The sequence below is a fragment of the Calonectris borealis genome, chromosome 4, assembly GCF_964195595.1.
Source record: "Calonectris borealis chromosome 4, bCalBor7.hap1.2, whole genome shotgun sequence".
Taxonomy (NCBI): Eukaryota; Metazoa; Chordata; class Aves; order Procellariiformes; family Procellariidae; genus Calonectris; species Calonectris borealis.
Genome location: NC_134315.1, coordinates 78,915,919 through 78,940,272, shown reverse-complemented (window position 1 = coordinate 78,940,272; position 24,354 = coordinate 78,915,919). Strand labels below are relative to the sequence as shown.

At 40.5% G+C, this 24,354-nt stretch overlaps 2 protein-coding genes across 4 annotated transcripts in view; both read right to left on the bottom strand.

Moving 5' to 3' along the window:
* Positions 1-1,523, bottom strand: part of TNIP3 (TNFAIP3 interacting protein 3) — an 84,344-nt gene extending 82,821 nt beyond the window's left edge. The window contains exon 1 of one of the 3 annotated variants that reach the window (XM_075150253.1): positions 1,020-1,523. The gene's annotated coding sequence lies outside the window, so the exon portion shown is untranslated. The remainder of the gene's footprint in view (positions 1-1,019) is intronic. The other 2 variants (XM_075150252.1, XM_075150251.1) reach the window with 2 other exon arrangements.
* A 1,506-nt stretch (positions 1,524-3,029) lies between these two features.
* On the bottom strand, positions 3,030-22,552 carry QRFPR (pyroglutamylated RFamide peptide receptor). The gene is made up of 6 exons (XM_075150632.1): positions 22,213-22,552; positions 10,002-10,160; positions 9,301-9,362; positions 8,251-8,486; positions 6,587-6,684; positions 3,030-4,681 (listed from the first exon to the last, which is right to left on the bottom strand). Exons 1-6 carry the CDS (start codon positions 22,550-22,552, stop codon positions 4,278-4,280), a joined length of 1,299 nt encoding a protein of 432 aa, XP_075006733.1. The 3' UTR covers positions 3,030-4,277.
* Positions 22,553-24,354: the final 1,802 nt, after the last annotated feature.

The window sequence follows — 24,354 nt, the reverse complement described above, 5'->3', positions numbered from 1 at the left end:
TTTCAGCAAAGCTAAGCAAAGGACTGCATCTCTGCTTCATAACCAACCCTTGGACAACTGAACCCTGGACAAGGGTTTACAGACTACTTATGTGTGCTTTTCAACAGCCCATCTCTGCTTTGCTCACATCATCAGCCTTCAAGCATTTGTCCACCTTTCCCTCCAACATCTCCCTTATATTTAGGGCATGTTCCCTTCTAATCCTTACCACCAACCATTCCCTCCAAACAGATCATTTCTCGTGGGTATTCTACCAGAGCAAACTAGCTTCAGCAAGAGACAGGTTTTTTCTTCTTGACTGAGAACCAGCACTTGCAGATTTACAGTTGATCTACAAACATTTTTACATAAACTCATTTTGCGAAGACTAGGCAGTACTCCTCAAAATGCTAACCATAACCCAAGGTCTTAAACAGCTAACTGAACATCTTTGGAGCTTGTTTTTTATTGAGAATTTGGCTGAGGATGTTCTAAGCACACACTGCCAGGTTGAGACACACCATCTTCTCTGCTATTATTTGTTATACTTGTTTAGGGAACAATCAAAGCCTACTTGAAAACAGAATGAAACTATGAAACTTCAAATGGACATCTCCTGTTTGCACCTACCCCCTCACTCAGTACCACAAATGTCTTATGAAAACATTGTCAATGCTACAGGGGAACTGCAAGTTCTCTGTTTAGCTGTTCATCGTCTTCAGATTATTTAATGCCTGCATAGCATTGTGTTAGCCCATAGTATCATCAAGTCTCCTCAACAAAAGCATAGTTCCCTGTCTATTTATCACAAAGTATTACAGCCCAGTACCTATTTCTAAAGCTTAAAACAATACCCACAAATGAATCCATCTGATGTCCTCTGAAACCAATCCCTCCCCAAAACAATAAAAGAATTCTGCCAGGAAGAAATCTCACTTAATATTTATGCCTTTTTTTTTTTCCCTCCCAAAGAATGGGAGTTCTGTAGCAGACGCACTGTTACAGACAGTTACTGAGAGGGTTCACTCCCTTCTACTCACTGTTCTCCTTGTTTATACTCTCTGATTTCAGTTGAGCAAGACCACACATCTGACACTTTTTCCTGGTCCGTTGAAATTTCTAGAGTCTCTGCTCAGTTGAATGTGTCTCTTCGGGCTCCTGTCTTCATCCACATGCCAGTTCCTGGCATCATCTCATCGTAACTTTAAGGCTTAGCCCCTTACAGCTGAGAATAAAATAAGAATAAAATAAGTTTCTCTTTAATTTCATCGAAGTCAAAGAAATTATAAGTGATTTGTAACTAAGATATTAGAAAGAAACTTTTCTGAGGAAGCCTTGCTCCTCAAAGAAAGCAACAGTTTTGATAAATATTCTCAGTTTGGGGAAATAAGCATGGTTTTCTTTTCTGTTCTCTGGTAAAATCACTAGCCAGAAATTTTTCTGATCAGATTCACCATGCAATTCTGTTAATATAAGATGGGAATAAGCAGGCAAGCTGGGAGGACAGCAGGGCTGTTCTTTCCACAGCAGTGCTAGCTTTCACTGGTTTGAAGTATTCAATTACAGCCACACACTCAGAAACACGTGGTATGAGCCATTGCAAGAGACAGGCTACTAGCCTGGACTGACAATTGACCCAATTCAATAGAACAATTTGTTTTGTAGTTAAATCAAAGGTGAAGCTCTGGCATATTTTAAAAAAAAAAAAAAAGGCGCAAAATACTGGTTCTGCTTCAGTCAATAAAGGGTTTTCTATTCCCTACAGCTAGGATTTCTCACAAGATTATCTGGCTCAGTGAAAACTATTGTGTCAAAAATGCACAGGTAATACAGTTACTGTGAAGGACAGTATGGGAACTGTCTTTAGCAGTTTGGTTTATATTTAATCTAACTGTAGCCACATATATCTGTGCTGAAACATTTAGCACTTCTCTCCTACCAAGAGACTGGAAGTGTTTTTCCCCTCTCTCACCTTATTCTCTGAAGTCCTCTAAATCACATCACTCAGGATTACAGTAGCAACTGGCACCTGTAACAGGACTGGAATTTAATCACTAAAAAAGCACATATAAGCTTATATGAATCTTTAAACAAAGAGAGACTCAAAGAATGAAGTTTATAGCAGATGCTCCCAGTGCAAAACAGCACCAGCAATGCTAAAAAGGAATTTTAATGAAAAAATTAATACCATACTACAACAGTTACTCGTTGACATAACATTTTATGACACAATAGAAAAAACAGATAAGACAAAACAAAAACATAAAATACTTGGAAGTTTTTGCTAAATACTTGTTAAAACCCGTCATTGAAATTAGCAGTGCAAATAAATCAAAAGCTTAAAATAAATTGTTTTTCAATTACAGAACCTGTCAAAACACATAGTTCTCATCATCAGTCAAACTTTACACCAACTGAGGAAAACTAGGATAATAACCCACCGTTAGCCCCTATTCTCCAGGGCAGAAACCTTTCAGTAAAAAAACCCTGTCTACAAAGATGAAAGACAAGCTAAGACAGAAATGGTCTTCAAAGGAAGTCAAAGTTCTAACTGCAAGCAAAAATTGTTGCTGTTGCTTACAGCATTATTCAAAGGTAATGCACAGGGCCATGTCTGCATCACTGTCTAAAGCCAACCTGACCTCACTCATGTTGTTTTACCCAGACATAGCTCTCCAAAATTTTTATTTTATCTAATACATATGCTTATGTAAATTGGAGTGCTCTTAATTCCTGGCTGTCAGGACAAGTCAGGAATCTTCCCCTGTCATTGCATGGAAGTATATCATATACAATACAAATAATATATATGTAAATAAAGAGTATGTCACACACCAGCATCAGAATGCCTTACCCAAAGGAAATTTGTAAACATTACAGAAGGATCAGATTACTTCCAATTTATACAAGGATAATTTAGACTAAGTTTTCATTTACAATAAAGTGTAAAGTAGCAATGTAAAAGAATCTTAACATTTACTGCCAAGGGGGCACCAAGGTCCCTTAGGTTAGGCAAGGGATGACAGAAGAGAGCACCAACATTTCACCGACTATTACAGGATCCAACCTAACCTCAGCTGGAGTTGCAAATTATGTATTTCAAAGCCTCATTTATGGGATCAGATCACAGTATACCATTCTAGATCACACTTTTCCCCCAGTCCCACACTTGTAAGCATCCTTTTACAATTTTTCAGTTTGACCCACTGAGAGCAAAAATGTTTGGAATTTATATGGATTTCAACCCCGTAATTTACTGTGAAGCGTAAAAATAACACAACACTGGCCCTGTTCTTAGACAGTAATTAATCCACTTTGAAGATGATGGAGAGAGAGAAAAAATTGTGCATGTCTTCAGAGAGGTGTCTGGTCAAAAGGCCGTGATAGTCAATTGAAAGTCTTCTGTAGAGTCCAAACAGGCTCTGGATCTGGCCCTTACATCCCTCCAGAAAATGGCAACACCACACTTTCAACCCGTAAGTCACATATCCAAGCATGACTAAGTTAAACTCAGCGTCCGCTCTATAGACCACACCTCCAGCATCTGCACTTTTTCAACTTCTACATTTTTCAGCAGAACAATGCAGTTTACATAGCAGTACACTGGCATTTAAATTTGTACCCAATAATTAACCTGTAAAAACAGTACATTAATTATGCATGCATTGTTAATTTCTAATATGCTTCCTGTTAACAAAATCTGAACATGCATGCAATGTTTAAATCTTAATTTCTTCAGAGCCAAATTCTGGCTGGCTCTTTCATATACTTTTTTTCCAAAATAGAATTGCATCTGAGTCTGCATTTTTCCTGAGCTCCGATCTGAAGCTCCTCTGTCCTCAGAGCTGCAGAGAGCAGATCTTACAATGTTAGACCCATCTCAGATTTCCAAGTTGTCCAGAAAAAGCGTGCATTCTCTCCACAGTTCCTGTCTTCTGGCATTCAGCTGTGTATGGTCCAGCAGCGTGCCAGCATCCAGACACAGAATAAACAGAGCAAGCAATACTTGTTCAATTTACCTAAAGCAGAGGGCAAATAAGCCCTAACTTAGCTTGGGAAGAAAAATGTTTGGGTTTTTTTTTCCCCTGGAAATCATACAATAATACTGTTTTTCAACATTTTACTCCTCAACCTTATAAAATATATTACATTTTCTCAACCATTATCCCAATGTTATAATAATCCACAAAATATTTTTCCCCTCATTTCAGCATGCAAAGTAGAAAACTATTTTAAATGGCTTATTCAAGTTATCATATAAAGAGAATGCTTTTTCTATTCTCAAAACCTTTGTGATGCTACTGTCCATTTCCTAATGCAGAATGCACAGTAAGCTCAGAGCTGAATAAGGCTAGGTGCCTTTTCAAATTCTTTTTTGAAGCTGGCTGATCGCAGAACTTGACTTCAATGTTGCCATCACTGAATGCCTCCCTCCTGGCTTCGTCCGAGTCAATGGGATCTCTTTGAGAAACACTTGCCTTTTGCCGCCTCATAGTAATCCCCGAGTTCCCAAGTTGCCTGGTTGGTGATGCGTTTTCTTTAACAATGCAGAAGCAGATGGCAGACAAAAAATTTTTCTTGAAGTTTTCATTCATGAAAGCATACACAATAGGGTTACAAATAGAATTGAAGAATCCTATAATCTGAACGATTGCAAAGATCATTTTGACTGTCACATCATCATACTCCTTTTCAAAATTACCTGGAAAGGAAAAAGGAAATATGCTGTAAGCACAGAATGGCACAAATGCCTACTACTTAGCCTATTTATATCCAGCCTGGCATTAGAAGCTTTTGTTTAAAATCAACAAAAGAACTCGCCGGAGGTTCTTAATAACAACAGGGTTTCATCAGCAAGGAAAGACCAAAATCTACCACATAACCCTGCTTTGTGTATATGTAAATAAGGACAGACTCATTCAAAAAAGGCAATTTAAGAGCCAAAAAACTTGCCTAGTGGCCAAGCAACAGAAAACTTCTAGCCTGCTAAGTATAGACCTTGTTTATTCAAGTTGTTCTTCTGGCTCTGCGTTTCATGTCCATATCAAACATGTAAGTACTTTAACAGGAATCCCTGTCTTCACACTGACCATACATAGCTTCTTTCTCTGTGCTGACACAGATCAGCTCATGGAGGTAAAAATGCATCTTTTTGGTCACATCTCTCACTCTTTCAGCACTAAGATCAGAGGACTGAATTCCTTGAATACAAATACTCAGTGACCAAACTTTGGATAAGCACTACAAAAGTTTATATGGCAAGTAAAATAAAGGCCTTGTAGCACCTGAAATAATTCCTGAAATTAGCAATGAAAAAAGAGCAAACAGTTCATAGAGTGTTATGGGCAACCTTAACATGGGACAACCCAGAAAATTTTAATAGTTACAGCTTCTGCACTTCTGATTCTGCCCAGGCATAAACATCATTTGGTTCAGCTGACTGGCTGCAGGACTACCGATTTATCTGCTACATACAACCTTATTTGTGACAGAAGACAAAGAAACAGCTGCTGCCTTTGGTAGAGTACAACTACTGAAAACTTCCTCTTGTTCCTACACATAGCCTGCTGCATCGTCCCATGTGCTATCCCAGTACCCATGCAGGAGATGGGAGATGAACAGTGCAAGACCCCAGAGAACAGGGCAAATAGCAAAAAAGCAAAGATAACAAGCATTGAGGGCATTTCCAAGCTAGTATCCAGTCCAGAACACTGAAAAAGTTCAAATGGATTCATTGGGTATTATCACTATGACCTCCAGTATTTATATTTCCAATACGTCTCTCTCGTTAAAACAAGGGCAAGTGAAGGGATAAATATTTCATAGCAGTTTAACTCAAAGCAGTATGACAACTTAAGTGGATGCAAATAGAAGTCTTCACACACTAAATTAAAATTAAATTTGAATTTAAAAGTTACTTGTTCAAGAAGTTTTATACTTGGAAATAACTTTTACCTTCCAGCCAGGTACTTTTGACCTTTCAGCAAATGCGGGTAGCATGACAGACATAGAAAGAAAAGAATCTACAGAGATATGCTCACCATCCTAATAGTCAAGTCTGCTTTTTCTTGAGTCTTGCAAGGCCTAGCAAACCTCCTTTTCAGGACTGGATTATGTGCTGTACAAATTGAGAAGCAAGGACAATCTCCTTTCTAAAGAGCTTACATTCTAAAAGAGCTGGTAGAGAGTTTGGGTTCCCTCCCACCCACCCTGCAAAAAAGTTCAGTAGGGTTTACAGCAAGACACAAAGATTATCTTTTTTTTTTTTTAATCACACAGCAGGGAAGAAGAGATCTGGCTGACACAGATATAAGGTATCTCCCAAACACTACATCTGATAAGAGGTTTTTTGAGATCTACTCTTTTTCTGTGAGCGCTGCAGATCTGTCTATCACTTGTAGACTTCAGAGTAATTCACCTGTTGTTGGCTATGTATCCCTATTACAAGACAGTGATGCAGGATTTATAAGCACAACATTAACCTTTGCTAGCAGAAGGTATTCTAGAGCTGAATGCTGCAGCAGCACTAGCTTTTCACAACCTGTAGTTCCATTACCAAAAAAAAACTAAGAAAGGCTTTATTGTATAACACATGGCAGATACTCACTGTATTCTATCATCATGTGAATCACATGGAAAGGGGCCCAACAGACTGCAAAGAGAAACACCACTGTCACCATCATAACAATTGCTCGCTTCTTCTTCCTGAAATTGCATCAAGACATTCCATACTGAATCACTAAGAATTGACTGGTAGTTAGATGTGTCTCTTCAAGTTAGATCTGTAAATGTGTTGCAGATGCTAATAAAACCCGGAAGAATGCTCAGAAGTACACAATTCCCTTTGAAATAAAAAATGCAGCATCATATAAATGTAGTACATCAATTAACACCTTTTATTTCTCTCTTTTGGGAAAGCAATGCACTTTGCAGCTGCAGCAAGCAATGACATTAGCATATCTTGCAAGGCATTTTCACTCTATTCAAGCAGATGCAATTCCAATAGCAAGAGATGGGGTGGAAAAAACCACATGAAACTCCATTAAAAGCTCAAAAAAACCAAGAGCCCCTTCCTAGATCTGGGAGCACTGACCATACCTGCAGAACCTGATTACACAGATAATTTGACGGAGTAAGTGAAACTTCACCTGCAACATTCTGGTAAGTGAAGTGCTGGAGTAAGAGCAAGAAACACACTCCTTGCCTCCACTATAATACCTCACAAACTCAAGGTATACATGAATTTATTGTCATCCCCAAATTGACATATAATTCATATAACTACATTTATAAATCCCAAGATGAATCTCTCACTTGAGCTAAAGAAGCAGCACTTCAACTAGTAGCAGTTACAGGATCTTCTCCCCACTGTGTGAAAATAAGCTGAGGAGTAGCCCTAAGATTACGTGTCACCTTAAGTCCTGTGAGATTGCACCCTCTTTCAGTTTTGACTTACAAGGGTCCACTTCCTTAGGCACTTTGTTAGACAAATATCTAAGGAATCATTTATCTTTAAGCTGCTTGTCAGTATTCTTCTTACAGTCGATAACTTAAGGTGATACTCTCCTCAACGAGCAGAACTGTTAGAGGTTTCTAGCACATCAGGCAACAGATCAATTTGCCAAATGAAAGGAAAAAACATTAAGCAATATTAAGGGTAGTCCATATTTAGTGCTAAATAGCAAAGTTGATAATTATTGATTTTCATAACTTTTCAGATAGAGCATTACCATCTGGATAGTCTCACACAAACACATCTGAGAACATGCAAAACTCTTTGGAAGCTATATCAAGTTAAACTGTACCAAAGTAGTTTTTAAATTAATTCTGATTTTTTCCCATATGCCAATTTAACTTATAATAGGATCACAAGGCAGTGTTCACAGTCTCAGAATTATATAAAAAACTATCCATATAACATACGGAAATAATGTAGCAGCATTTTCGCCAAGTCATCTTCTAACTCATGGCCTACATCTTTTAAAAACAAGCATTTCACAATGTATAGTATGAGATTTATTGAAAGGGCTTGACTTCCAAGGTGTGGCTACACTATACTTTGAAGAAAATTATCTGTTTAGATTGCCTTAAATTGGGTATCTAAGTGTTAAATAACTAGCGAGCTTTAAAAATCTGGTCTATGCTTGTAGACTTCCCAACGGATAAGGAAAGACAGATTTTTTTTTTTTTGCACTGGTTTTCAAGAACTGTCAGGGGAAAAAAAAGAGCTTTCTAGAAGTCAAAGTTCCAACTGTATTTTGCATTACAAACCTTGATATTTTAGACATTTCACTCCCATGAATGGTTTGAAGAACTGAAGCATCTCCCACTCGTTTCTTAATCCAGAGTTCATAGCCAATTTTAGTGTACAAAAAGAGCATCAACATCAGTGGAAGAAGGAAGAGTATAACAAGAATAAAAGTCGTATATATCTTCTGATAAATCGGACTGGCCCATTCTTCCAAGCAACAAACATAAACTTTTTCATACAGAAAGTCATATTTAACCTGTAACAAGTGTAAAGGAGATGAGTCACTACAGTGTTTACCCCAAGTGTAAAAACCAAGCACACTCAAATATTCCTTGCTCTTAATACAACAACCAAAATTCAACAGAGACTTTTCAAAGTGACAAAATTCTTCCAAGCACTTTTCCACATCAAGTGTTGAATTGATCCAAGTTGACAAAGAGACATCAGGGAATGCTCTGATTTGCACTGCTCCTCAAAACTTTTTTTTTTTTAAATGAGGATTTTCAAAGGAGACCTTGGCTACACGTTTTGCAAGTAAAGATGGGTGTATAGAAAAGTCACATATTAGTCACTTAAAAAAAAAAGAACAGATTTGTTAACATTCAGACTCACAAGCAGCAGATTCTGACAAGCCTTTTTTTTTCCTCCAAAAGTTTACAGTAACTCCTTAAACTATAATGGGCAGCTAATTACATTTTAAACTACACACAGTTCTTCCAAATCTCAGGGAACCCTGTGTCATCCTGAAATAGTAATCTAAGCCCTACAATTGCTGTGTGCCAGTGTACCAATAAACCAAAAGGAAGTCACAGTGGAAGTCATAGATGTAATCACTGCTCTTTGACATAACTGGGGAGGGTAGACATGACTAGCCCCTGCTGGTAGTCCTTCTTCCAGTGCATGCAAGTCCTAATCCTTAGCCTTTCTCATGCTGGCACGCAAAACAAAAGCTCCACTTCTCTTATCCCACCCTCATTTCTTAGGAGTTTATTCAATTTCATTGCTAAAAGTACAAAAAGATCCAGCAAGGACCGAGTTTAAAATGTAAATCCCCATTTCACCTAACATACCTCAAGCCGTTGCACATGCCACATAGGTGACCCAACAATAACTGCCAGCAACCAGACTATGCCTGTAAACAAATAGATTTTTTAATACTTTGTACAACAAGCAGCATAAGTTTTGGTATGAACAGTTTAACAGCTTCATCCTTAAAAAGTCAGGCAAAGTAGACAATTTAAATAAAGAACAAAGTTTTCTATGAGGCATACATTAGTCAACATTCACATCAATAACAGCATGCTCTTTTGTTATCAGTTTTCTTTCTGTCAAAGTACCTTCACTCAAGCGTAAAGGCAACTTAATTTGTCTGAGCAGCATTATGTATGTTCTCTTTGTGTTACAATGGAAGGACCATTTACAGCTGTGACATTGCTTTAGTAGTGCTTGGACATTTTGAACGTTTCTTAAAAAGGAAAAAAAAAAAAAAAAAAAAAAGGAAAGAAAAGGCTGCCAAAGGCTTATCAGAGTCTTGGTTAAGTAAATCTTTGACTTCAGATTCTAAGTTTCTTGTCGGGTTTTTGGCTAGTAATTACTATACATATAGGCACTATCCTTGACCTATTTTATAAACGTTACCAGATTTATCATTAACTCTACCTCTGAATCCCTGGTCTTATCAGTACCTTCTGTTCTGCCATGCCATCTACACCAGCTACACTGAAGATTATTTCTCTATACACACGATTACTGGAGATGCCTAAAATCTTACCAAGCATCGTGAAAGCTCTTTTATTGGTGTACTGCCATTTCATTTTTAGTGGATGCACAATTCCCTGGTGTCTTTCCACAGCAATGCAGGTCATTGTAAGAATCTCAGTTACAATAGCAGTGGATTGAACAAATGGTACCATCTTGCAAGCGAAGGCACCTGCAATAGTCAGAAAGTAAGGCATGCAACTGTTGCAGTTCATGAAAAAGCTATTAATACTAGACTTCATTAGTAAAGTGCTACTAATGCAAAAAGAACAGACTAATATTCTTAGATTTATTTTAACAGCTAAACTGATAAGTCACCTATTTAAGCTATTTGTCAAATGCAGCTTTCAACAGTCGTTCCTCTGTCATACACACTACATCTGCAAAACCAAGGCTTCTAAGGACATATTCGCTTGCTCTGTATCAGTCAGACTTATTCCTATTTCACTTTTGACCAAGTCTTCCATCATCTGTTTTCAAATGTGCCAAGTTACAGGGATATTTATGATCTTTTTATCTTGGCAGATTACTCTCCAGTTTTATGAAGGTCTTAGTGTTACCTGTTTAAAAGTTTACCTTTTCTGCTGTTGCAAATACATTCCCTCTGCTCATTTAAATACCACTCTCTTTGTACACTTTGGCACTTAATGCATCATTCTGCCAAGCGATATATATATAGGAGTTCTCTAAGAGGCGTAACATAAGAGGAGAAATTCAACCTCTTCATCATCTTTCCATTCTCCAAGTCTCCCTCTTTCCTGATTAACACATTGTGTTAACGACACTGTCCAAATTAAATGCAATTTCCTGCCTGCATTTTCACAGTTGTATAGGTTCCCACTGTGAGTATTTATGCACAGCTAGCACAGATCTTCAGATTTCATTGCTGCTATAGCTTCCCAAAATTACATATTCAATTCCTAACATACTAGTCATTCTCCATTATTCTCCTCAAGTCCCAACCATCTTAGAAACTGTGGTGCAAATTATTCTCTCAAAAATCTTATGTTAATGTCTTCCCCAACCTACTTCTCATTTACTCATTTTCTGACCCTGAGATAATTTTGTATGCCCGCATTCTCACAGTTCCCTCACATTCTTACAGTTCAGTATCAGCTATTCACTTCAGCAACAGCTGGGGTTATTTCCCTTACTTGATCATTAATTATACTTTACCCAGATATAACCCATAAACTCAAAATAGCCAAAGGAATATCTGATCCAATTGTAAGTCAAGCTTTAAGATGCTACAGACACCTTAAGCAATGAAAGCTTAGAAAACAAAAAGAAAACAAACAGGAAACTATCAAAACTTAATCCTGCCCTCCATGAAGGGAACAAGGAACAGGCAAACTTCTGTCTATTTGGCCAGGCTAAAAGCCACTGTGGCTTACCAGAAGGAACCGGTTTGCTACTGATCTTATCAATTCTAGCTGCCCACAAAATCACTTTTTCTGTGGCTCCAAAAAGGGAATGGGAGGGCAAGGGGCAAAGGAAGTAAATCAAGTACCTTTCAAGTACATACTCAACACCAGCAACACCATGAATGTGCATGCAGATCTGGCTTAAAACAGAATAAAAATACACCGTGCAGCCCAATTTCAAGCTACTTGAATGAAATCTTAGCATGGTCAGTAGGAACTGCAGGGAAGAAGATGTACTGGGCTGCATGTCTGTTTCTCATCTAGAATGTATTTTGCCAGGGTGCCAGAAAGAGCAAAACAAGACATCTTGACATCTGGCGTCAACTGCAATTTACACAATAAAATTCCCCCCACTTCTTCCTTGGGTTCAGTAAGCACAAAGTAAACCCCCATGAAACACGTGGGTCCAAAACTGAACACAGTATTCTGGACACTAAACACAACCTTGCATGTGAGGCTTGATTTAACAGGCTAGGTAGGCTAGATCTAAGTTTTCCAAAACACAGATGATGCATCTCTTCTTCCTGCCCTTAAATTGACTGAATGCTGTAATCAGTGAACAAGGGAAGTGTGGGAAAGGGGGCCTGGAATCCTGGCTCGCCAACCTCGAGAAGAAAACCTTACCATTAGGACCCCCACCTTCAGGAACTCCCTCTGAAATGGACCATCTCACAAGAATACTTACAGATTTTCACAGCCAGGGGGAAAAAACAAACAAACAAACAAACAAACAACAATACTTGCAAACTTGCATACTCATTATTAGGGAAACAGGTACTGAAGTCTAGTCCTTGATCCAATAATGCATGCACATTTCACTTAATATTTAACCCATTTGTGTAAAGGAAGCTTCACCTGCAGCAAGAAGAAACTGATGCAACCCCATTCTCAAGTGCCTGTTAGGTTAAAGTCCCTTCTGGAAAAACTGAGGAAAAAAAGCCAATTTTTACTATAAGCAAGACATGTTAAGTTTTGCGGAAAAAAAAACCCAAAAACCAAATTATGCTACTACATCATAGTTCAGACAGTGAAATTAATATAAGACTGGGACAGGCAAAAAACAGCTGTGTGAAACACTGATACATTAAAAACACGTCAAGCTAGTTTTCACATGTTTGCGTTCAGACTTATCACAGAGTAACAGAAAATTTTAAAGGAATATACTAGTTTATGCCTTTTTTCTAATCAAGCTTATAAAAATGTAGCTGTTTAGAACATGGTTTGAAGAGAATATGGTTCAACAGCTAGTATTATTCAAGTCTTCTTTCCATTCACTAACATGGCTGCTAGATATTTTAGTTATTTTTATCGGGTACTATGTCCTTGTCATGATACCCTTACCTATAATAAATCAACATTGGATTAAGAATACAACGAAGTTCCATACCTCCCAAACAATCTGAAAATAAGAATGGATTTGCTTTTTATCTTTATGATAAAGGCATTGAACAGCTTTACTTTGTTCCTTATTTCTTTTTAAACAACATACTGTTCAAAACATAATTTCAGATCCTATCTAAAGAGGACAATTAGTGAAAGAGTAACCTACAAAAGTAAAGAACAAAAGCCCACTTAAGATAAGTGAGTTTCAGTCAAGATTATTTAAATCTCACTCCTTATAGTGTTTTTGGAGTCATTAAGCTAATCAGCATTTGCATAAAGGAAGCACTTGCCGAAGAAAGAAGTCACTTCATTTTAATGGCAGAAGGAAGGGAACGTGAAGTGTTTCCTGGCTCTATACACACTGAAAGAATGCTGAAAAAGCAGATAGGGTTTAAGACAGATTTTTAGAAACAAAGTTTAAAAGTTGCCCTGAGACATACCAGTCATCAACATAAACCTACAGCACCCCAAATTGTAATAAACAGATCAGAAGAGGCAAGTAGCCTGTGAGATGGAAGAAAACAAGTAGAGATATTTGTCTTTCAAAGATGAGAAACAGAATTAAGAAGCAGGGAAGTATGCACTCTTCTGCAAACCTATGAAGAAAAATTAGATAAGAAAGGACGAGATCTACTTGCTTCAAATAAGTCTTACTGATACATCAATTGGAACAGTACATTCACTGTCTAGAGGTAACTAGGCAGGTAGGTAACAGAGGTAACAGATAACAATACTGTCCTCCTGCACTTCAGTTACACTGCAACTTCCATCCAAAAACTTCACAATACTGAGTAAATGACAACCATATAATAAATTACATTAGAAATAGTGATTAATTAAGGGAAAAAACTTAATACATGCATACATTTAAAGTATCCTCTTTCTTACTTATCAAAAAGTAGTCTCCTACCTTGTAAAAGAACTACCTCTAATTAAACAGACACCTCACATTTTAATAATTAACTGGAAAGATGCAACCATTTTCTAGAAAAATAACTATGAAGTGCAGATTCCAAACAACATTAAAATTTATATAAACCAATATTTCTTAGCTGCTGATTTAAATCATTAATTACTAAAGCCACCTTCACTGTCAAGTGAAAGAATTTAAGAGAAGCTCAATCATTCACTTTTTTTCCCCAAGCTGATTATCTGGTTCTGTTATTACCAATTCTTTATCTTAAACCCCTACAGCCTTTAAATCATTGAAAAAAAAAAAAACCCAAAATCATTATTTGCCTTTTCTTTCAATGATGAGAAGTGCAATAAAAGCAAGAAAAAAAGCAGGCAAAAAAAGCAGGCAGAATATACACTTAGAGCAAGATGTGGCAGCTAAAGCCCACCTGACACAGCAGCCTCACATCCTTGCGCTCCCAGTCCTAGTCACCCACTCTCAGAAGATAAAGCAGTCTACATGGACTACTCTGCTTCCCGATGTATCACTGTTAATTGACCCAAATTAGTTTTCTCTCAGGCTTCACAATGATAGATCACCTAGTTGTCGTAGTTTAACCCCCAACTAAGCACCACGCAGCCGCTCGCTCACTCCCCCCTGGTGGGATGGGGGAGAGAATAAGAAGAGTAAAAGTGAGAAAACTCATGGGTTGAGATAAAGACAGTTTAATAGGGAAAGCAAAAGCCGCGCACGCAAGCAAAGCAAAACAAGGAATTCATTCATACTTCCCATCAGCAGGCAGGTGTTCAGCCATCTCCAGGAAAGCAGGGCTCCAACATGCACAATGGTTACTTGGGAAGACGAACGTCCCCCCTTCCTTCTTCTTTCCCCAGATTTATATGCCGAGCATGATGTCATATGGTATGGAAAACCCCATTGGCCAGCTGTCCTGGCTGTGCCCCCTCCCAGCTTCTTGTGCACCTGGCAGAGCATGGGAAGCTGAAAAGTCCTTGACTAGCGTAAACGCTACTTAGCAACAACTAAGACATCAGTGTGTTACCAACATCGTTCTCATACTAAATCCAAAACACAGCACTATAACAGCTACTAGGAAGAAAATTAACTCCATCCCAGCCGAGACCAGGACACTGGTAAATACAATACACAGGATTAAAAAGTGAGAGTGACTTCAAAACAGCAATTCCTCTTCTGGATGCCTCCTTATGTGCATCCCATCCTTGAGTTAACCAGCCACTTTCAGAACAAAGGGGCATTCCCCTTGCCCCTAAATCAGAATCAGGACATAACGATAAAAATCCAGGATTAATGCAACCACTGACTTACTCTTGAAAGCAATGTTTAGTTTGATTCATATGAAAAGTCTGGCTAGATCCTCACTTAAACTGAAGTTTAAATTCTTGAGCCTGACTCCAAAATTTGTGTGGACACCAGCTACCTGAGGTCATTAACGAACATTAAATGAGCCAAACTCTAGACAGATGGAGCCTGGGGAAAAAGGATGCTACTTTATGCTTCCAAATGCAAAACACACAGCTAGACTTATTCCAGGTCTTTGAGACGCCTGGGACATTTTTATACTATAATGCACAAAATACACCTATGTAATGCTTCCAAATGCAGAGATAAACACAGCTCCAGCACATTAAGCATTCTGATATGATCCCAGCACTGAAGTCTTCTTGTGCTAAAACTAGGCACTGGGAAAACTGCAGTCTGTTTCTCAGATTCTGGTTCACAGTTGGTTTTGTTTTGGCTGAATATTTCAGAACATAATTTTGCTTCAGTTCTTTTGCAATCTATGAAGTAGTTTTAGGCATCTGATATGCCTAATATGCCTAAATCAGAAAGAATCCAATTAATATTTTTCAAAGACTTTCTAAAGACTGTTTAAAAAATATTTTTTTTCTTAGAAAGACTTGCTGAAAAAGTATCTCCTTTTTTGACTGCTCATTTTCCACCTACATCCCCCCAGTACAGAAACGTGTGACTTTTGAATATTTTAAATAATAATAATACTTTACCTAATATCTTAAATATGTATCAAATTGTTGTAACTTTGTACAAGGAAAGGCTTTCAGCAAACACTTCCAATAGATTGTTAGTGAAGACAGCACAGCAGCATTTAATACTGACCATTTCCAATTGGGAAAGAAAATCATTTGCAGAGGAATACTGGGAATGACAATAACTAATTGCCTCTCTTTTTCAAGAAGCTAAGAGGTTCCCAAAAGTATTCCTTAGGCACTGCTGAAAACTGCATAGATTATTCAAGCAATGATTAGTTTTCCCCAATGATAACACATTCAGAAGACTGCAAATATAAATGGTATTCCCTTAAACAATTCCTCATGCCTTATCAGGTATTGTGCCTGTAACTGATTTAGCCATTTCATCACCCATTTAAAAGATCAGTTTTTCTTTTATTAGGGTAACAAAGGCAAAATCCTAAAACCATTCTCAGATAAAAGTTAAATTGTTCCTTCCTCTGCTCTGTTAAAATGCTGTTGACCAAGCCCTTGCTAAAATCTCTATCACAGCATGTGAACCAGTTCTCTCCAGCTTACTTGATGCAAGCAAAGTAAGTTTTATTATATTTTGTAACTTCAGGACAGAAAACAAGTCAGTCATCATCATACAGATAATATCCTTAAGGGTCTTTCATACTTGGGCAATGCATTGTTTTATATCGATTCTTGGGTATACAGGCATTTTGCATCCTTAGTAGTTTACCATCGTGATGCACAAGTCTCTCACATAGAGGATAAAGAACATTATACATACGTCTGCCCAGAAAAAGGCATGAGTGTAGCACTTGATGGTAGACCTGTGGTACTTTAAGTCTGTTTATGGTCAGCTACAGCAGCTGAGATAAAATGGTATGGCATGAGCCCATGCAATTAGACCATGCACCTCGAATAGCCTATAGTTTATTTACTGATGCAAGATGGAGTCCACACCATTCCCTCTATCCTGCAATTTGAAAGTGTGGACCGCACACCTTGGCCTAGCTGACCAAGGTATTCCACACTGTTTACCCTCCTTCCCCCTTCCCTCCAAGGGTCACATGCAACTTCTCTGCCTGTGGGTTTACAAAGACACTGAAATGGGCACCACATTCTTCAGGCAAACTTGGATCAGCAGCTTATTTCAAAATGCAGCCATTGGTGAGTAAAAACAAATACGAACATGCAAAGATGCAGGATAGCTGTGCAGCACAGCACTGCTGCTAGAACACAAAACTACTGCAGTAAACTACTGTCTGCAATTGTGGTACAAACAACAAGTAGTACAGGTGGGTACTTTTGGCAGGGATAGAGGTTAAAGATCCAGTTTTTTTCTGAAGAGAGAAAGGGGACTCACTAGCAGGGACAAAACAGGACATGGCAAACAGGACTGTTCACTCAATGCAAGGCAGAGATTGCCAGGTATTTTTACTACGGAAAAGGACATAACCCACCACCTCACAGGAAACACTAACCAATCTATCCACATCCTAAAACTTGCTTTATTTCTTTGCCCAATTAATGCAACAGCAAATATTTCACATCAGTCATAGTGTTTAATATTTACACTAATTAATGACATGCACAACTTGCAGTAAGAAATTCCCTATACTGAACATGTGAGTAGAATAAGTTTCCTTTTGTCAGCATTGTTTTGCTGCTTTTAAGCAAAACACCCTGCCAATATATTACATATAAAAAAAAACTCCTAAGCCTGTTATTTCCTTTATTAAGGCATTCACTGTATAAGCCTTTCTCGAACCATCTTCATAAAGGATTTTATTCCTGTCCCTACTCATAAGCAAATACCACAAAATACACAATAGCAGGGCACAGAGAATGAAGGATAAGGCAAGATTTCACCATTACAGATAGAATCACACTGCTCTTACAGAAGCGGATCAATCCTGAAACATAACTTCTCACACTGCAGGAGGCAAATGTGTCCCTGACCTGATTTACAGCAAGTCTAGACAACTTACATTGGAAACTTTAAAAAAAAGCTTTAAAACTGGAGATTCAAATAACTGGATGTCCCACATCCAGCTTTACGGTCTAGTATTAACTAGAGAGTATTTGGAAACTCTTCCAGAAGCAAGTCAGAGTGAAGAAGTTTCCAATGTCTCGCTGAAGAACAGAAATGAGATTTTACAGAGGTATCCAAGAATATCAGACACAAAAGGCCCAGGCATTTTCATTGCTAAGATTTAATTTTAATCCCTCAGTAAGGAATGTTTGTGCATTCTCACACAGGAAAGTTGTAAGTAAGGTAACACACTGCTTGATACAAGATGTTTGGTAAAGAACAGAAAGCACTCTAAATACTCAACTGGGTATAAGACACCACTTGGTTTTCAACCAAGCCTTTAGAGAAGAGGAAACTGCCATGTCAAGGAGCACCAGGTATGACAGCAATGTACAGAAGACCCACCCCTCTCCTGAATGGCAGCTGGAGGCCAGTGCCTCAGATGACTCACTACTATCTAAGTGACAGGAAAAGCCACCCTCTGACACCTGTCTTGAGAATACATATTGTAACTGAGAAGTTGCAAAATTCACGAAAAAGATGTAGCATAGTGCTACGTCTACCATCACCGGATGTTTTGCCAGGGCTATTATATTACACAACATTGAAAGTAATTCTCCAGCCGCTCCAGGCAGTTCCATAAAGATATTGCTGTTACTCAGCTAACTAAGCAGTGTCAGAAAAAAAGTCTCTTGTAATATTTGGCCCAGAGACAAAAGCCCAAATTTATCTTTAACAGTGCTGCCATCAGTTTGACAATGAGATCACTTACTACTGCCTCCTACCTATGACCACATGAGAGCAGATCCTCAACTGCTTCAGTCTGCACTGTCTACCTTTGCTGTGTGCATCAATTTACCCCTTACTCAATTTCCCATTTTATCTTCCTTTTACCAATAAATATGTTCCCAATGACCATTTATGCCAAAGCCACAATTTTAATTTTCTTCCACATTAGAGAGAGATTAGCTTGCAGGATTTTTATTAAAAGTTCCCCTAGAAATCACAGCCATTTTAGTTGCAAAGTATAAATTCAGAAATCAAATCACATACTGTCACTATTACAGTCTCACACAGCTCTACAGATTCTTAAGAGATCAGAGAATCAAAAGTGAGACCAATACACCCATTTTTGGCCAATATGGTGCTGCTCCCAGTTGCTGCCTATGTAGAACTAGCAAGTCTGTGTTAATGCTGCATAATCACCAGGCAAAGTGAGGCACACATTCAGTTTCTTGAAACTGCAGTTGCTAAATTGTAGGTGAAGTTAAGATGTGTTAATGAATATACTGCGGAAAAAGTCATGCCAGTGCTTTAGTTTTTCCCCTCTTTGTCAGAACTGAATTAAGTTCTGGTGAATATAATGTAGTGAACATGAGGAATCTTCAGTTTCTAAAGAATTCTGACAAACACTATCTATTAGAGCCACTTTACCATCCACAATTTGTATTACTGTACATCAGCAGCTATTAACATTTTCCTTGGAGTCCTATTGTAAACTATGCACACCTGGAACCCTTTGGGGTGAAAGTGTTTCACCCTTCACTTTAGAAGGACCAAAACGGTAGTCAGTCCTTTATGACAGCATCGCATAACGTCTTAAAAGATAACAGCTACTCTGAAACTGTGGCTGTTCTCATGTTTGTATGTTCTGCCTCGACAGTCTAGAGTGTTTGCAGTTTTCCCCTCACCTCTCCCATTCTACTGTGGGTTTCAGAAGGGGAAAAGAAGAGAAACACACACAAACACACACACATATGAGCATGGAAATAAAAAACCACTTCCAAATAAAAGACAAGTACAAAACATACTCATGTCTCAGTTCACATCACCTAGTACAGATGCTTGTTTTAGTGTTGCAAGTGCAGCTACATCGAGATACAGTGACTAGATGCTCAGAAACCCAAAGATATTTCTAGCATCAAGTGTCTCAGGATGCACCACTTTTTCCAGCAGGGATGTAATACATAATCAAATCACCTTTTTCTTAACAGAGTTGGAGCTTGCACTACTCAGAGATGTTGCATTAAGGTGGATGAGAATAAACTTTTTCAGACTACAAAATGAAAGACAAAAGGAAAATTAAACCAGTAAAGCTAGCAAGGAAAAGACTCCTCCCAGACTGGCAGGCTCTGATTTGCAGAATAACTGTAATCACCACTCATGCTTCACAGCGTAAGCCTCATGAGTCAGATACCTTTGGGATACCATCAGTTCACATCATTTGTTTTACTGAATTTTACTTCACACACACACACACTCCTCTCCCACCCCCTGCAACAGTGAAGGGTAACACCCATCAATTACATTACTTATTATGTCCTCCCAATACTGTGTTAGTTAAAGCTAATTATCTCACCAGGACCATAAAGGCTGCTATCAAAGGGAACTATGGATCCCCTTGTACTGAAGATGCTCTAGCGCAGCAAAGAGGGTAGACAAAAAGTACAGTAAAACCCACAGAACAGTATACTTTAAAGTATCCAACTACTGAGTATCTGAAGGTATTTGTTGCAACCTTTTACACTCACTACTTCTAGATTTTTGTCAAGCACCCTCAGTAACAGAAGGTAACTGGAAACATACATACTTTCCCCATACTGTTCCACATGCCTGTGCCATATTTGCTGTAATTCACCTCAGGTGGAGGCTTCATCCCACCCAACTTCTGGTTGATTCTGGTCAGATGTATGGTCAAGCTGACAGATCAGGAGTGAGAAGAATCACACCTCTTGTCTTTAGGGAAAGCTGCTCAATTCAGTTCTCTCCCCTTTATGTGAGATCTCTTGATGCCACCAGTAACTTTCTGCTGTATTCTTCTTTGAGCAAAGAGAACTGGAACTACAATAGTCAAAAGGAAGGCACAGCAGTATAGCTTATTTACACATCCTTATTAGTTTTGGGGTTCAACATCTGTACTGTCTTAAAACAGTGGTTAACTCCCCCAAAGACAGCTTGTAAGAAAATAAAACAGTTGTCCTTACGGTCAGTAACCCCTGGAGTTTTGTATCCATCACTTCCCCCAGAAAGTTCCTGTTTTTCAGACAAAAGTAAAGCCCACTTCACACTGGGTTAGGTATCCAAATGCTTTTCAAGTCTCCTCTGACCTGTCAGTCCCCACCTTGCATTCTAGTCCATGGGATGTACTAGAATGAAATCTCTGTGTTCTGAAGGTAACCTTCACTGTCTCCCAACAACAGAAGCACAGGAAGCCTTGGAAATTGACACACAACTGTGTCACTTTATGAACATTCTTTCTGTTCATCTTGAAATATTCTGAAAAATGTTTCAATTTGTGATGGTACAAGATGTTGCCTGCTACTTGCTGTAAAACCACCCCTTTTATTTTTCCACCAATGATTGTCAAACACTGTTTTAAGACCAAGAAAAGGAAGATAAATACTATTTGCAGTGTTACTTCAACTTTGTCTTTTTGTTACTTTACTACTTTGGAACTGGAATGCATAAAAAAGAAAAAAATAGTAATTCTTTCTAAGCATCAGGGAGGCCTTGCCCAAAGGTCCTTCATATCAATGCAAATACAACATAATTCCCAAGGTATAAGCATATCTTGGAAATAATGCACCATTTCAACATAAATTCTGCATGTTCTCTCACTCCCCTATTTCTCCAAGGACACATTCTTTTTCCTCATAAAAGGTTAAGGTCTGACTCCGAGTGGACTGCTGTCAGAGGAACTTAAGGTGAATAAAGACTGATATTTCACTTGCCAGACAGATTTCATTACTTAGAGAGAAAAAAAGAGAAAGTACCGCAAGACTACCTCATCAGCACCACACAACATACAGTTTCTCACACACATACTGCAACTTTTAACGAATACAAGCATGAAAGCGCACTATGTTTAACTGAGGGAGTGGTGTAGCCATTAACCCTGCAGAAAAGCAGCTGACGGCAGGCTGAGGTTACTGAACGACACACCTGGAGATAACGCCCCAGTCCTGAGAAAAAAGACCACGAACGCCTTAACGCGACCAGCGGCTCCAGGGAGAGCGGAGGTCTCAAGTTTTCACCGAAGAGTTTAAGCCCTGTGCGAGCACGAACTGCTCCGCAGGGGTGCGCGGGAAAAACGCTGCCCTCACGGAGGACAGCAGCCCCCTCGCGGCGGGGCGGCCGCGCCCCTCCTCCTCAGCCGAGGACCTGCCCCAACGGCCGAGGCTGCCCGGGGCTCACCGCGAGAACAGCCCACATCCCTCGGGGTCCCTCACAGAAGGCGGGAAGGAGAGGGGTCCCTCACAGAAGGCGGGAAGGAGAGGGGTCCCTCACAGGAGGCGGGAAGGAGAGGGGTCCCTCACAGGAGGCGGGAAGGAGAGGGCTCTCAGCAGCGGCTACAAGCCCCTGGCTACAAGCACTGCCCCACCGCTGCGCCTCATCGTCTGCCCACCACCACCACCTCCTTGCAGCGGCCGCCGAGACCGTAACGGCCCGGGACTGCCCGCCCCGGCACCCACCGCCGAGCCAGTTGGAGGAGATGTTCTGTAGCATAGTGAAGGGGACGCAGAAGAAGGCGATGAGGAGGTCGCTGAGCGCCAGGGAGCAGATGAAGATGTTGGTGACGGTCCTCATGGCTTTACTGCGGGTCACCACGTAGAGCACCAGGCAGTTGCCGAAGAGCGCCAGGGCGAAGATGAGCACACAGATGAGGACGAAGGCCACCTTCGTGCGCCCCGGCAGCTCTGGGATGTACACCAGCGGCTGCAGCCCGTAGAGGGCGATGAACTGCTCCCGCGTCACGTTGTTGTCCCGCAGGAGCTGCGCGAACTGCTCCGGGGTGATGTTCAGGGACCGCATGGCGCCGTCCTCCCCGCTCCCTCCTCAGCCCCCTCAGCGCCGCCGCCCGCGCCCCGCCATCGCCGGACCGCCGCCCCTCCGGCACTCTGCCGGGGCGAGGGGCGAAGCAGCCGGCTCCAGACGGGACCCGGCGCGGGGAGGACAGCGGAGAAGCGGAGGCAGGGGCGCGCAGAGCCGAGAGCAGCCTTTGGGGGACGGGGCGGCGGCCGCGCGACCAGCTCCGCCCGGCGGCAAACTTCGAGGCGGCGGCGCCGCCCGCAGCCTCCGCCGACTGCCGTAGCCAGCTGGCTCCGGGGTGGGGGGGCGGCAGCCAATCAGCGCGCAGCGCGGGTCCGCCCCGGCCCCGCCGTTGTGGAGCGGGACGGCCGTTAAACGGCTTTCTGCCCCCGGGGTCCCAACGGCGCGTGCTGCTCCGCGCCTGAGGGAGCGCGCGGCGCCCCTCACAGCCCTGCCCCGCCATCCCCTCCGGCACCCTGCGGCAGCTGACCGTCATTCACGGCGGGTGCCTCCTCAGCGGAGGCTCGAAATACCCAAGGTGGGAGCTGAAACTACCAAGCCAACCGCTCGTCACGTTTGGATCAGGCTGAGAGGGAAAATAAAGGAGATTGTGTAGTAGGTACATGGCCTTTTGCGTGAGGGGAGACTCATGCCACCCACAGCGGGTCACGCTGCTGCTGGTCCATGCCCAGCCCAAACGAGGCAGCTGGGGGATTTTATCTGCCCTTCCAGCCCCTCCCCGCGCCAACACCGCTGCAGGCCCTTGCGTGATGATAAGCCAAAGCTCAAACAGAAAGTAATTTTCCAAACTTTTGTCCATTGAGCGCACTGAGATCCCAGGAGGCTCCTGAAGATTCCTTTTCCAGGCAGACGTTCACCAGCAGCATAACCACTCTTGCTGGAGGAGACTTGACAGAATCCCATCCCACTCAACCTAGCTGGCTAGGTAAGTTTACGTAGGCTACTAAGGTGCACTTAGTTAACTGGCTGCAACAGTAGTCGAGAAAATGCCACTGCAGTTTAAATGTGAATAATAATGGCAGCTAAGGTCTAACAGAGAGGTAAAGTTGAAAATATACATTGATTTGTCTTCCACCCTGTTTTAAATTGCCCAGTACGGCTAGCACAGGTATACCCCCTTTGTACCATATGATAATACATTTAATAACAACAACTTGTTTTTAATCAGTCATATAATAAATTATCAAAAAGGATCCAGAGAAGACAGTAATATGGAAAACTGTTCTGGCAACACTTCCCCCTCAGTGTTAGATGTTTCATACGGAAACATCCTCACCTGGGAGAATGCTGCAAAAAAGTCTAGCAAAAGCTGTCTATTTATTAGGTATTACATTGCTGGCTTGCCAAGGAAAATCGGAGTGGGAAGAGTTCACCACCAAGTCGTTCTCAGCAAAATGAATGTTCTCAACAAGAGCAAAAATATTTTGTGTCATCTTTGAAAGAACATATTTGTGTTAAGTAGAAATCAATGGAGAGAAGTTCCCGTGCCTGTGCTGTTATGTATGTATTCCAATCCACACAAGTCAGTCCTCCAAATGTTGACAATCCTCTTTTAAGATATAGCTCCATGACAAAGAATTAAGATTCTCTTTATTATCGCACCGTGAAAGGGCCCTGTCACCCTTCCTTGGTGCAGTATGGCCCTGTGTTTTCCTCTTGAGACCAATGTAATCAGGCTCCCTCTCTGACAGGCTTTCTAAGCCTTGTTCTGGAAGGCAAATGCTCATCAGACTGACTTAGTTCCCGACATTCAGACAGCCCCTTTTACCTTCTCTTAGGCCTGC